The 13957-nt window shown below is 39.7% G+C and overlaps 1 protein-coding gene across 1 annotated transcript; it reads left to right on the top strand.

Moving 5' to 3' along the window:
• Window positions 1-6431: 6431 nt before the first annotated feature.
• On the top strand, window positions 6432-13822 carry vax1 (ventral anterior homeobox 1). Its single transcript, XM_017421655.2, has 3 exons — window positions 6432-7370; window positions 8558-8745; window positions 11455-13822. Exons 1-3 carry the CDS (start codon window positions 7157-7159, stop codon window positions 11983-11985), a joined length of 933 nt encoding a protein of 310 aa, XP_017277144.1. The 5' UTR covers window positions 6432-7156; the 3' UTR covers window positions 11986-13822.
• Window positions 13823-13957: the final 135 nt, after the last annotated feature.

Here is a 13957-nt window from a genome sequence, read left to right as displayed (position 1 = left end):
GAAGAAATTGTTAGAGTGTAAGTGACTGGTACCAATGTAAATAAATAAAATAATAAAATTAAACTGCAGAGTTGTTAAAACTTTTAATAGGTCCCATATGTCACATCATGCTGACATACCAAAAGCTCCTGGATGAAGTGGTGGAAATTATATTAAAACTGCTTGTGTTGAAATGTTATGTAAGTGTATTGCAAAAAATTACAGTATCAGCTCAAATGGTGATGGAGTTAGCAGTACAGCCCCACTGTTGGTTCCATGTCAGTATGGTGTGGCACTGCCTTGGGCCTGAATACAAGTTCTGGTGCAGAACAGAGTCAGGCAGCTGTTTTATGGTCTCCTGCAGCAAGTTGGCCCACAGCTGTTGTAACTTGTCCTTTAGGTCCAGCAGACCAGCGCTGAGTCGGAGTTGATGTCCGAGCTGATCGCACACATGTTTAAGTTGGAAAACATCACGGGACCTGGCAGGCCATGGGTGAACCTCAGTATGATGCAGGCAATCCATAGACACACGTGCCATGTGTGGATGGGTGTTGTCTTGTGAAAAGACTGAACCAGGATGCTTTGACAAAACGGGTGAGACATGTGGATGCAGGATGTCACTGATGTACCACTGTGGTGTCAGGGTCTCCTGAATCACTACCAGAGGTCCTGTTAATGCTGTCTAATGAGTCTCTGAGTCTTCCTCTGTGTCTGATGGCCTTAAGTCATTGTTTTGACTGACTGTTGTACACTCCAGCAATTGCCTAAGACTTTTTCTGCGCTGGTGATGCCACTACTTCTGCCATTTAGTGCCCAGACGTGTCACCTCCTTGCAAATGGAAGCATCTACAATCCCATCACTGCTCTGCATGCCAACCAAACTGGCCCAAACTGCGTGTTTAACTTATTTTTTGCCAGTGAGTTAAGGTTTAGAAAGCTGGAGGACAAATAGCAGAGAATTAAAACAAATGACGTAACAAAATCCCAGAACTAAACCCAAAGTAAGTGTGTATCTGTACTAGCAATTTGTCAACCAAGTTTCAAGTAAAACAGTTCATCAAGAGCTCAGTGCAGCCTGATATAATGGAAATGCTGCCACTAACAAATCTCTCCTTACTTCAGCCATGTTGAACATGTAAAAGGTGCAAAGACCACACAGAGCAAGCAGTGGACTAGAGAAATAAATGTTATTTTAATGAATCCTCTTTAAACTTTTTTTTTGTGCAGGATCAACTCATAGAGGCAGTTCTGTGGTGGTTTGGATTGCCACACTGTGAAATTTTGAATAATAGGATTGCTTAGTACGGCTTGGCATTGGTTTGGTAGAGTTTGGCCAGTTTTGGAATCAAATTCACCCTATTACTTATAATGGCAACGTGCAGGGCTACACAGCTTCAAGTAACTAAAATGGTTACAAACAAGTGCAAAAAGCATAACTATGATGTAGAAAACTGGGAGGTTGGTGAATGCCCTGGTTTCATTTTGAGGAAGAAATAAGGAACTACTTCCCCCACCATCATCTCTGAAAGAACTAAAAGTGCGGCTTTTCGAGGAAATCGTTAAAATTACCTTGGCCAGTGAGCAAAACTAAGTCAAAACAATGCATTATTTTTTTGTGTACTAAAGCAGTTTTTGCTTAAAGAGGACCATCTGAATATTACAAAATGCTATTCAACATAGTGTCTTTGTTGTCTGTATTTGGCTAATAGGCAGCACCACTCTAAAGACATCTAGTCCCTTCAAAGGAACTTGTAGATTTGCTCAAACTTTTAATTGGTACAATAAGTTATTTTCTTATACAATAAAATCAACTGAAATCAGTTTCTTCTTTACCTCATTTGTGTGTGAGAGAGTGGTTAGACATCAGGAACTACAGTAAAGTAATATAACTGCATTTTCATCCAAACGTACTTGTTAAATGTGCTGGTCTTTTTGGCCATGGCCACACTAAATGAGATCTAAAAATGAGTTGAAATGCACAGTTTCAGATCAAATGCACTGCTTTCCCCCCCCTCCACTTTCAAGTGTCTGTGTGTTTTCAGTGTCCTTAGCTTATAGCTTGCTTAGTGACTCAGTCTTTCGTAAACTAAATAATAAATACCAAATACAGACCCAGCAGTTTTTTCTGTGCATTACTAGTCACCTTGATTATGAACATCATGACTTTAATGCTTACTGGTAAGAGAAAAAGACAATTTCGTCATAATATATTAAATAATCTTGTTTGAGTGCAAATGGATTTCATAACCAAGTTACAACCTAAATTTGACTAAGTAAACAGGTGAGAGTCTTCCATTGGAAGTTAGCGTAAAATAGTTGATCGTTCAGATTGTTTATTATTTAACTCTAACTGATGCAGTCTATAGTCTCTCATTCCTTAAAACAGGAGTCCAGATATTTTGATGTGAGCTTCTGTAAAAAGGTTTAGGACAAATAACCCCTTACCCATTGTCTTTTATTGATTTCAGTTTGGAGAAATACAGTTTAAATCTGACCAGACTGATGAGCTAACAGTTAGTCTGAGTAGTGCATAGGCCAAAGTAGATTGCTGCCTTCTTAAAATTTTACAATGGTTTATGTGAGGGTGATTTTATAAACTTTTACATTGCCATCAGTTTTGCATTCATGGTTTCATGGTTAGGTTTCTGCTGTTATTAGCAAGCAACAGCAGCTAGCTGTAGCACTGCACCCCTGGTGCAGCCTGGAGCAGGGATTTTATATTTCTGCCAGAAAAATGGCATAATGCAAAACTGATAGCAATATAAACAGGAGTAAAATAGCATTCACATGAACAGCTACAGAATTTTAGAGACTGAAGCTGTTTTAAGACAGCAGCCCTCCACTTTGGTCTTAGTATCACCCACATGAGCTGCTAGCTTCGCAGTCCGGCCAGATTTGAACTCTCTTTCTCCAAACTGAGGTTGTTCCCAGGGCAATCTACAGTAAGTAAGATATTGGGTTTGGAGCGCAGTGATCAGTGTTCTCATCTAGGACGGCTTCACTTGATCAGGTCTATACTCATTTTTTATTCATTTTTACTAAGCTCCTGACCAAACAAATGGGATGTAGCACAAGCATTTAGTACCGTATTTTCTGCACTGTAGGGCGCACTAGATTATAAGATGCACTGTCAATGAATGGTCCATTTCCGAACTTTTGTCATATCTAAGGCGCACCGGACTAAGCAAAACAAAACAGCCCCCTGTCTTTTCAGAGAATCCTGCACTGACATAAGCGTCCCCCATCCTCAGACTGCGATAAATGGATGACTGAATGCATAAAGAGGATATTATTATAGTACTTTGGCAAACACTTTTTTTCTGTACACCACCATCTCTGTGTTCCTACATTTGCCTACAATGAAAAAATCACACTGTGTGAACCCAGCATTAGTAGAGAGAAACATCTAAAACACACAGGGGCGGGGAGCCCAAGGACCTGGATTGGGAAACATTGGTCAATGAAAGAACAAATTCTTATACACTGCCTTTTCAAACCTATGCAAGCAGTAAATTATTCTTTTCAAAGATAAATAGTTACACCATAGCACCTTGGTGGTTACCTCAATCTCTATGAGGCCCCATCTACACTATTCTGGGTACTTACAAAAAACATATTTTTTTTCTATCTTCACATATACTCACATATATATATATACATTTCCTTTCACACATTTGAACAAAAACACCATGTTTTGACGCTAGGTGGCGAGAACATCCACATTTATAACATGCCAAAATGCAGAGAAAGAACATACTTAGCTTGACTAAGGATTTTCTAGATTGTTTTGATTTTGATACTGTTTACAGTTTCTACTACGTTTTTCACCATTTCAGCACATAATCAAAGTTTAATGCTGACAGAATAAGAATGGAGCAAGACAGATGTAGAAAAAGTTTCTAGTTTCTAGGGCAAAAAGCGATCGTGGGCATGCAGGAAACAAGGCAGCTACGCCACCATTTCTGAAAAGCTTCGAATCTCCTGTCCACACAGATCCAACAGAAACAAAGTTTTAAAAATCTCCTCTTTGAAAAGTATTTAAATTTCATTCCCCCCCCCAAAAAAAAACTCTATTTGTGTTTGCACAGGTTTAAAGACATAAAATTTCCATCTGTCTGTTATCTGCCACCGACATAGTCTCTCCAGCATGTCCTGCATCTTCCCCGGAGTCTCCACCCAGTTGGACATGCCCAGAACACCTCCCTAGGGAGGCAGCCAAGGGGCGTCTTTACCAGATGCCCGAACCACCTCAACTGGCTCCTCTCGATGTGGAGGAGCAGCAGCTCTATCTCGAGTCCCTCTCATATAACTGAACTTCTCACCCTATCTCTAAGGGAGAACCCAGCTACTTTGTGGAGAAAACTTAATTGGAGCGCCTGTATCCGCAATCTCGTTTTTTCAGTCACTACCCAGACTTCATGACCATAGGTGAGGGTAGGAACGGACCGGTAAACAGAGTTTTGCCTTGCAGTTCAGCTCCCTCTTCAGCAGGAAATTTCATTTTTTAAAAATATCTGAAGTTGTGTGAGAAAACGTAGTTTTTAGAAAACTTCTCAAAGATTTTTGTTTTCCAAGCATACTGTTTAGCACTCCCTCCTGACGGAGACAAAACTCATGATATTATATTCCATCGACCTGATTTACGTAAAGAAAAATCAGTCTCACTATTTTTATGTAAACACAATGAACAAGGTCACTCAATCCAGGTGCAGCAGCTTGACACCATGAGACCGTTACATTCAGCCTGTCTAATGACATCAGGCAAACACTTAAAGCACATTTCCCTCAAGACTGTTCAACATATTGGCTTCTAGTTTCAGGAGCAAATACAGCACCTTTTCCCTTTACTTCTGTGCTGATTTGAAGCCTGTTTCAGTTGTTGGCGTTAGTAGAACTAAAAATAATCTGCAGCGATGTTAGCATTTGCAGATGTTGACAATAATTGCGAGATGAAAGAAATGAAATGGGCTATAAATTCTGTTCTTATTCATATATAGTATTATTGTAAATAGTTTTATTTTATTGTGTTATCGGCGGCAGATGTCGTAGCTCAATAATGTAGCAGACCATAGGGTTTATCAGGTGATCTGGTTGCCTTTGCACTGCTTTTAAACATGAATGTGCCTTTTCAGACACAAACACTGTGGAGTAAAAATTCAGACAGTGTGACTAATGGATTGTTATTTACAGTATGCTTAGGTCTCAGCGCTTTCAGGACGCTTACAAATAGAAGCTTTTATCCACAAATCTTACATTACACTGCAAGAAATAGAACAAAAAGAAAATAAATCCCATTATTTCTGATGCATTGTTTTCTGTGTAAATAATACTTAAAAACAATTCCACTGTTGAGCACATTTCTTGCATGTACCAAAAACATGCAATATTTTGTGGATGCAGAGTCTTTTCTCCTCCTTATCATTGTGCGCCTCTGAGAGGCAAAGACGCTGCAACCTCAATCTATTTCCCAGGCTGCAGCCCTGCACCACAGCTTGCGAAGCCTGGGTTCTCTTTAGTCGCTCCCTTTTTAGCCTCCTTTTTACCTTCCTCAAACAATGGACGCTGTCCCACTCCACACAGCAGCCCCCCAAACACGGAGTGAATAAAGTTAGTCCAACATGCAGCCCTTAAACCCACCTCGAGACTGCTGCCGGGCAGCCACACTGCAGATTTGTTTGTTAATAGTCCAATTAGATAATTGCCATCTTTCACTCCTTTTCCTCTCCGTTTCCCATAAAGGCATGAATGGCACTCAAGGAGGGGTGCAGCTTGAAGAGGGCTTCTGGCTAGCTAAGGTGACAAGAAGGGCCAGAGACTGTTCCTTGCACTAGGCCACCGGTTTGAATTGAATCATTGTGGCCTAATCAATGGTCTTATTGGATTACTGGCCACTGCTGTGTTCAGAGATATTGTTGCACTGACAATGAAAATAGCTAAGAGTTGGTGGTTGGGTGGGTGGGTGGTTTAGTGGGCTGGAGGGCGAGTGGTGGAGAGAGGCAGGGGCCATTCCAGGGGTATGCGTGTGAGCTAGAGAGTGTAGACAGCCTAAGCACTAATGACAAGTTTTGCTTCCCCCCCTCCTCCCCCTTTTTTGTCTTTTTAAAATATGCAGGTTAAGATTATGAGAGCTGAGCATAGCTTCTGGGGTGCAATTGTTAAACTAGTGAAGTGGAGACGTTAACATTCAGGACCTCGCCGTGTTGCTTTCTGACTGAACACAAGACGATAAATGGGGAAAAGAGGAAACTTTAACAGAATTCCTGCTACTGGGGACTCCAGCGTTACCGCTGTGCTGAAACAAGCTGGGTTGTCATTGCCTTCATAAATTTTGCTCGATGAGGATTTGTTAGTTATCCTTTTCACTTATCTCTCTCCCGCTTCCTCTCTCTCTCTCTCTCTCCTCCTCTGGCTCTCTCCCAGTTCCTCCAATAGCATAGTGGTGAGATCTGCACATTGCAGAGTTCCGCTGATTGCCAAAAGGAAAAACAGGATCAAAGTTCGCTGACATGCTGCGACAATCAGGTGCGCTGCTTAAAGTCAGGGGGAAAATGTCTGCCTGCATCCTGCAGATGGAGGAATAAGGCACCTGGGAACTTTTTTTCGGCTCTGGAAGACTCATACCTCTGTGATTGTGTGCGTGCAGGAAGGCTTGGTTGCAAGACAAGACCAATCATTTGCCTTGATTCCATGGGCTGAGAGCAGGCAAACTGAGAGGGACGGGACGAGCAAACCCCTCTATCAAGACCTGATCTATTTCCACAAACAATTTAGTATATTCATGAGGTTACGCAAATGTGGAGGCAGCAAATTACCGTAATCAGTTGAAACAGCGAGTGCGCATCCATGGCTATGATTATTTGGAGATCATCTATCAGCACGATGTCTATGTAACGAGGAAAGGGGGGTCATTGAATTATTGTTGAGTTTCACTGAGAAGTCCATGATCATTGGGCAAGGGAGTTTGGTCAGTGACAATAAGGCTCCGTGGTCGGGTGACAAAGTATTTTAGCGAACATTAGGTAGCTGACTGGTTTGTTGAAAGGTGCTGTTTTGAAACTAAAACTTACACCGTTCAGACAATCCCCAGCACCGCATTCTCTGTAATCTCCTTTTCTTTCACCTGACAAAAGGGAAAACAGAGGCGGCAGAGCCGCAGATCTGAGAGGATAAACTGAGCATGGAGGTCAGGTACAACCAAGAAACAGAAGCGATGGTGCTGAAGAACGGAATAAAGGAGGGGAAGGACGGCAAAGATTCCCAGGGCAGCTTGTCGAAAAGCTTCCTTAAGGAACAGCAGGACTCCTTTTCCTCTTCTGGGACCATCGAGAACTGCGAGAAGAACAGGGGGAGCGCGGGGGACCCAGACTACTGCCGGAGGATCCTTGTCCGAGGTGAAGCTTCAGCCTTTTTTTCCTCTCTTAAGAACTTTTAATGTCCGAGTTCAGAGCTCTAACAGTTTAATCTGAACAAATGTTAGATTTACTTGTTTTTTAACCTTTAAAAAAAAAAAATCAAAAAGCTGTAAATAAACATGATGCTTTAATGCAATGAATTAATGCAAATACAATAAAAGAAAATTAATTTTGTAAAATAATATTTTTAATAAAAATTATTATATGAATTACTTTTTTAAAAAATAGCAGCACCAAAAAAAAAAAAAAAATTGAAAAAAAGGTTACCTGTTTAAAAATTTTTTTAAAAATTGCCCATTTTTTATTTTTTAAAGAAATGTTGTTTTCAACACATCTCAGACTTTTAAAGCTAATGATCAGTATGCTAACTATTTAATTGTGAAAATAGAAAATATTCAAATAGTGAAATATTTAGTTTTACGTGTTGGTAATTAATTGTGATTATTTTACATTCTGTCATAAGGAAAATAAATGTAACAAGTTCAGACTTTGCACAGAGTCTACTGCATTTAATTTTTAGAGATAAACGTTAACATCAATAATATTTCAACTGAAGAAAAAATGTAGCAGTTTATATATTTTCAATAGCCAGAAACGTTTTATATTAAGTGTATGACAGAATATTGTTGTAACTGTCTTTAAGCACTAAGTGTGTATGCAAACACAACTTCAATAAACCTTTAGCTTTTTTTTATATATGTGTGATTTTAAAATAAAAACAAAGGAGATACAAGTTTAGGTTCTTGCAGCAGCACAAGGATAATATGGATAAAGTTCATTATAACAGCAGCTTGACTATAAAGTGCTGGTGGTAATTTTGCAGGGTTAATTTTATTGCTTTCATAAAAATGTCATTGCAAACTCCCTGCAACACCTTTACAATACAGATCAATATCAGTTTAGCTATTAAAGGTATGCACACCTTTAATCTGATTTCCCTGTATTGCTACAATGCAAGTTCTGTTGAGGTTCTGTCAGTCGTGTTAATCTGTATTAATTTTTTTCTTACCTTAAACACCATCATGCTACACATAATTTAACAAAATTATCAACACCACCAGCCAGAGTTTCTATAATAATAATAATAATAATAATAGCTTGTATGTTCTTTGGAACATGTTGTTTTCTGAGTTCTGATTGTTCATTGAAATTGCTCCTTGCTGCAGATGCTAAAGGTTCGATCCGAGAGATCATTTTGCCGAAGGGTTTGGATTTGGACAGACCCAAGCGAACCCGCACGTCCTTCACCGCAGAGCAGCTCTACCGCTTAGAGATGGAGTTTCAGAGGTGCCAGTATGTAGTCGGGAGGGAGCGGACAGAACTGGCCCGTCAGCTCAACCTGTCTGAGACTCAGGTACCTCTTGGATCCGACTCCAATGCTTTTGTTGTAAAGTAGATTTTTTTTTTTTTTATGCAAAAAAAACAAAACAAAAAACTGAAAAGAGAATTATTCACTACGATAAACACATATTTTTTTGCCCCCTTTGTGGGTTTTGGTTGTACCAAAAACAAGAATCCTTGAGATAATCATGTTACAATCCTTTAGGACCACCTGCTTTGTCAGACAGGAAGATAATAATAATAAATTTATCTTAAATAACACCAAAATAATTCTGGAGGGTTGAGTGTTTTAAACGTTCACTCACTCTTTTGTTCACTGAACTTAAAAATTCACTATATTAATTACAGCTTGTACCAGTGAGGAAAATAAGAATTTTATCTTTTACAGAGAAACATAAAAGGGATACCAGTTTTACAATAAAAATTAAATAAATCGTTCAAAATTTCGAGCTCACTTATTTGAATTTGGTATAATGAATTCGGTGATGCTTTGCTTCATTTCTTTTATAGGATGCATCTGTTTAAAATGGGCTTATTTTTTTTTCTAAAAGGAACTCGGTGTTAACTTATTTGTGTCGGTCGTTGCTGGCTGATGCAAACGGCGTGAAAAAGTTCCCGGTCCATGTGAGTCCAGCAGCACGTTCAGCAGTGTGTAACCTGACATTTGTCACGCTGCGTCTGTCCTCCGTATTCACCACGACAATCTGCAACAAATGGTCCGGTCTCTTTCTCTCTCTCTGCCACCTCCTGCTGCTTTAAAGCGACTTTCCGTTTTTGAAAATAATTTATTATTCACATATTTTACTTCACTTTAAAAAAAAAGAAACAAAACACAACTTCACCAGTCGTGCTAGAGCAGCTAATCTCGGCGTAATAGCCGGCGTTGGCTTGGTCTTTGGTGTTAATGTGTTGTGGCTTTCAGCGCGGCTGAAGGAGGCTGACCTCGGGAGAAGGTCTTCGAGGGGTCAGCCAATTCTCACAAAACGACGAGCGACAACAAACACGTCATTAACAGTATGAACTCAGCACTATTTGCTCTAACTTTTCGCTTTTTTAACATTTCTGTTTTTCCATTTAGCGGTTGCCTTCACCCCCCACCACCACTCCTCACACACACATCAATTCCTAACAGGGTTTGAGTGTGAAAAATGTTATTTTGCTCACAAAAGGTAATATAAAAACAGGAACCTTTGCTCCCTCTTTAGTCGGGACAGAACCAGGTCTCTCTTCCACTGTCTGCTCCTCGTCCTGATGAAATGCCTTTAATGACGATGTGCTGAAATTAGCGTTTTGTTCTCTGCCACTAAGAGGTTGTTACATTAAGAAATGACAGCCATTTGCCGGGCACACTTAAACATTTTAGTCTGAACTACCGGCTGCACCTGGGTTCTTCCTTTGCCCTGTGAATTTTACCTTTTAAGTGAACAAGACGTTCCTTCTGAGCCGGTTTTAAGCTGCGAACGGATGGAGCTCTGTCTTGACGAGATAGTTTTTGACAGCCTGTGAAGAGTTAACCGACCAAGTGGGGGGAAAAAAAAGAAAAGAGAGAAATATATTTTAATGTGATTGGACTTGCAGCAGGAGGCTTCAGCACATGAATAGTTTTGCTTCATATGAAACCCTTCAGGTGTGTATGACTCACGAAAAAAATTTGCTTCCATTTTGACAGAAGAATTATGGTCATATCAGGTTAATTAAACGGAGCCTAATAAATCTGGTGTTTTATTAGACTTATTTTATTTAATGATTAATGAAACAAGTTTAAAATGCAATAGGATGTTTTTACATTTTCAGTTCCTCAGGTGTTATTTTCAAGATATTTTTTTAGAATAATTGTTAAGAGATGTTTCATGACAGTGAAGGTAGTCAAAACTGTGACAACTTTTAGATTAAAATGAGTTACTTTTTCTTTTCAGATGTTCGATTTAAATAGTTTATAATAAAGTAAAAAGAGATATCTTAATCTTAATCAAATTCTGCACCTATAATTTTGGCTCTAAATAAAGCAAATTTATATATATATATATATATATATATATATATATGTACCAAATTCAACTACCAACACAAATTTTGTCCATGTTTGTCAGTGACAGTTCTGTGGGAGTTTTTCTCCTCTACAGCTGATGGACCGTTTGGATCTCAAATGATGCATGAATCTTTTGTTGTGCGTGAGGCTGATGGAGTGGAGAGGAGGTTAACGTGTGAGAGGCTATCTTTAAGCAAGTTTTGATTGAATTAACTTTCTCTTTGTTATCCCAATGGGTCCTCTCTCTCTGTGACCAAATGGAATCACTGCATGTTGTGATCTTTCGTTGCCTACAGTCATTATCTGGTGTGTGTGTGTGTGTGTGTGTGTGTGTGTTTGTGTAAACGCCCCTCCATATATAGCTACCATACATTAGCGAGTGTTTGAAGGGGCGTGTTGTGATTGGTGGGAGAAAGACAGACAGTTCTGTTTTTAATTTGCCAACAAAAGTGTTTGCAAAGAGCCATCATCCTAATCTGTAAAGACAAACTGTCATGGACTTCATGGTCCAATTATCTCTCTGTACTGAGATGATCAGATTGCACAGTTATTCTCTGCAGCAGGATGAAAATGAATGTTTAGAGCCTCTTGTTGATATTGCACCTAAAATGTGTGCCGTTTGTGACGCAAATATGCAAACTAGTGTCAAACAAATGCAGTCTTCTGAGGGTTCTTTCTTGCTTTATTCTCCAGGTTAAAGTCTGGTTTCAGAACCGCCGCACCAAGCAGAAGAAGGACCAAGGGAAGGACTCTGAGTTGCGTTCAGTGGTTTCGGAAACAGCAGCGACCTGTAGCGTCCTCAGACTTCTGGAGCAGGGGCGGCTGCTGACGCCTCCGGGCCTGCCAGGCCTCCTGCCGCACTGTGGCGGGGGCACTCTGGGCACTGCCCTGCGCCCTCCCTCCATGGCCATGGCCAGCAACGGCAGCAACAGCGGAGGCAGCGGCGGCACAGCGGGCGGCAGCCCTCCGCTACCCGCCGTCACCAGCTCAGGGACTGTGGGGGGCCTGCAGAGCTCCCCAGCTGCTCACGGCCTTTTCAGCTTCCCCATGCCGTCCATACTCAGCGGCGTTGCCACCCGTATTTCGTCCAACCCTCTCTCCATGGCTGGCTCGCTGGCCGGCAACCTGCAGGAACTTTCTGCACGTTACCTGAGCTCCTCTGCCTTCGAGCCTTACTCACGGACCAATGGCAAAGAATCCATGGACAAGAAAGTTTTGGAATGATTGTGTTTTTTTTTTTTTTATTTCTAATACGGGATTCCTGTTGCCTCTGGATGCATTTTAGTTGTTTTCTTTGTTGTTACTGTCTTTGTTTGGTTTTGCCAAGTGTCTGTCATCTGTTGGTGTCACGTTCTGTAACAGCTTACATATTCCTGCACATCTGGCGCCTTGAACGAGGAAGAAAACAAAGGCCATCACAAGCCTATCTAACACATAGAGTGGTGGTGGATGGATTTTGCACAAAATGTTACCACAGGACTTTTATAACAAAGAATTAGAAAGACAAATGATGACGGCGGTGTTGAGAGGGGTTTTGTCAGACTTTGTGTTTTAAAAAACGAGAAAAAAAATAAAAAACACTACATGCTGCTATAAAACAAAGAAGCTCCACCGCTGCAGAGGCAGTGCTACACCGTGTACAGCAGGAAAGTCTCGGCCTGGTGGCAGGAATTTTAAAGTGATGGTCCCTTTACTGAACTGTGTTTTATCTGTTGATTGTGTTGGGTAAAATGCGCGTCACTGCAGTGAGTAGATGTAAAACACCGGAGCGTCAGTTTGTGGGATTCCAATCAGACAAATCAGCATGTTTAAAACGTAGAGCGCAGCGTTCTGAATGAGCGGGGAAGGCTGATTTCTTGATGGAGGAGGAGAAAAAAAAGTGCCTCTGTGTGAAGGTCGCCGCAAGGCCGATAGCAGCTTCAGACCCCAGTGCTTTCGACGTGTGAACGCCATCATTTGCATCGGCAGGTGCTTCACCCAACCTCAGCTTGCAAACACGATCTTTGTGTAAATCGGTTTCAGTTCGGACCAAACCTAAAACACAAGCTAGGAAAAAAAAAAAAAAGTACAAAAAAAATTAAGTCTTGTCATCCATTTTGATAGTTGAATTGTTCGGTGTTGTTTGCTTTATGGTTTGGTGAGGATTTTTAACAAAATCTTCACTTTGTGGTATTTCTGTCTTCAAGATGCAGTACCTGGAGTTCATTTTATTTTATTTTATTTTGTTTTTTTGTTGTTGTTTGTTTTTTCATCTTCTTTTTGTCTGAGCTTTCAATACCACCGTGAGTTCTCCGAAATTTGGAATTGGGTGTTTTGGTTTTTTGCTTAGATTTTTTTTTGTTTGTTTGTTTTTTCTTTTTTCTTTTTGTGTTTTTTTTTTTTTTTTTACGTTTTCTTTTTGCGTGCTGGCACTACAAAATAACTGCTAAGGGACAAAAATATAAAGAAAAGAAAAGAAAAAAAAAACAAAACCTCAGCATTAGTAAGCAACTTAATTGGACAAAAACACTGAAGCAACAGGGTTTTCAATTGATGAGAAAATAGAATTGCCTTTTTTTTTTAAAAAACAAAACAAAAAAACAATCTAAACCCACAGCCTTCACAGCAGGTTTAGGCAAACGAGGAGAATGAATGGTATTATTGTATGAAATACTGAATTGTACCTTAAAGTTGTTATTTTATTGTAAATTATTTACCTTTGTAATTAATAGATTATTAGTATATTTGGAAATGAATGAATGAATGTATTAGTGGGGTTTGAGAAATCAATCTAAAGCTCTTTGGTGCTGTTGTTGTGAAATATCTTGAAATTTGTGAAACGTGTGGTTAAAAAAAAGTGCATATATATTATGTATATGGCTACAGACAAAGACAACTGTGTTTTTCATTTTTCCTTTCATACGTGTTGCTACAATGAAGTTATGATAAAATTTATGACTGTTATACCTCTTATAAACCAGCCTGATATGTTAACTCTTAAAGTGGCTCGCTGATGTGATTACCACCAGTTGTAGAACTTGTCCAAACAGAAAGAAGACATATTTACCTTATATGTGTCAAAAAGTAAAATAGGGAAGCACCAGCAGACAGAAAATGATTAAAAAGATAATTAGAAAAAATTAAAGCAGACTTGGCTTCAACTACAGGAACCTCTTTAAATACATATATATATATATATATATATATATATATATAT

The sequence above is a fragment of the Kryptolebias marmoratus genome, linkage group LG22 (genome assembly GCF_001649575.2).
Source record: "Kryptolebias marmoratus isolate JLee-2015 linkage group LG22, ASM164957v2, whole genome shotgun sequence".
Classification (NCBI taxonomy): Eukaryota; Metazoa; Chordata; class Actinopteri; order Cyprinodontiformes; family Rivulidae; genus Kryptolebias; species Kryptolebias marmoratus.
This window is presented reverse-complemented; position numbering and strand designations above follow the sequence as displayed.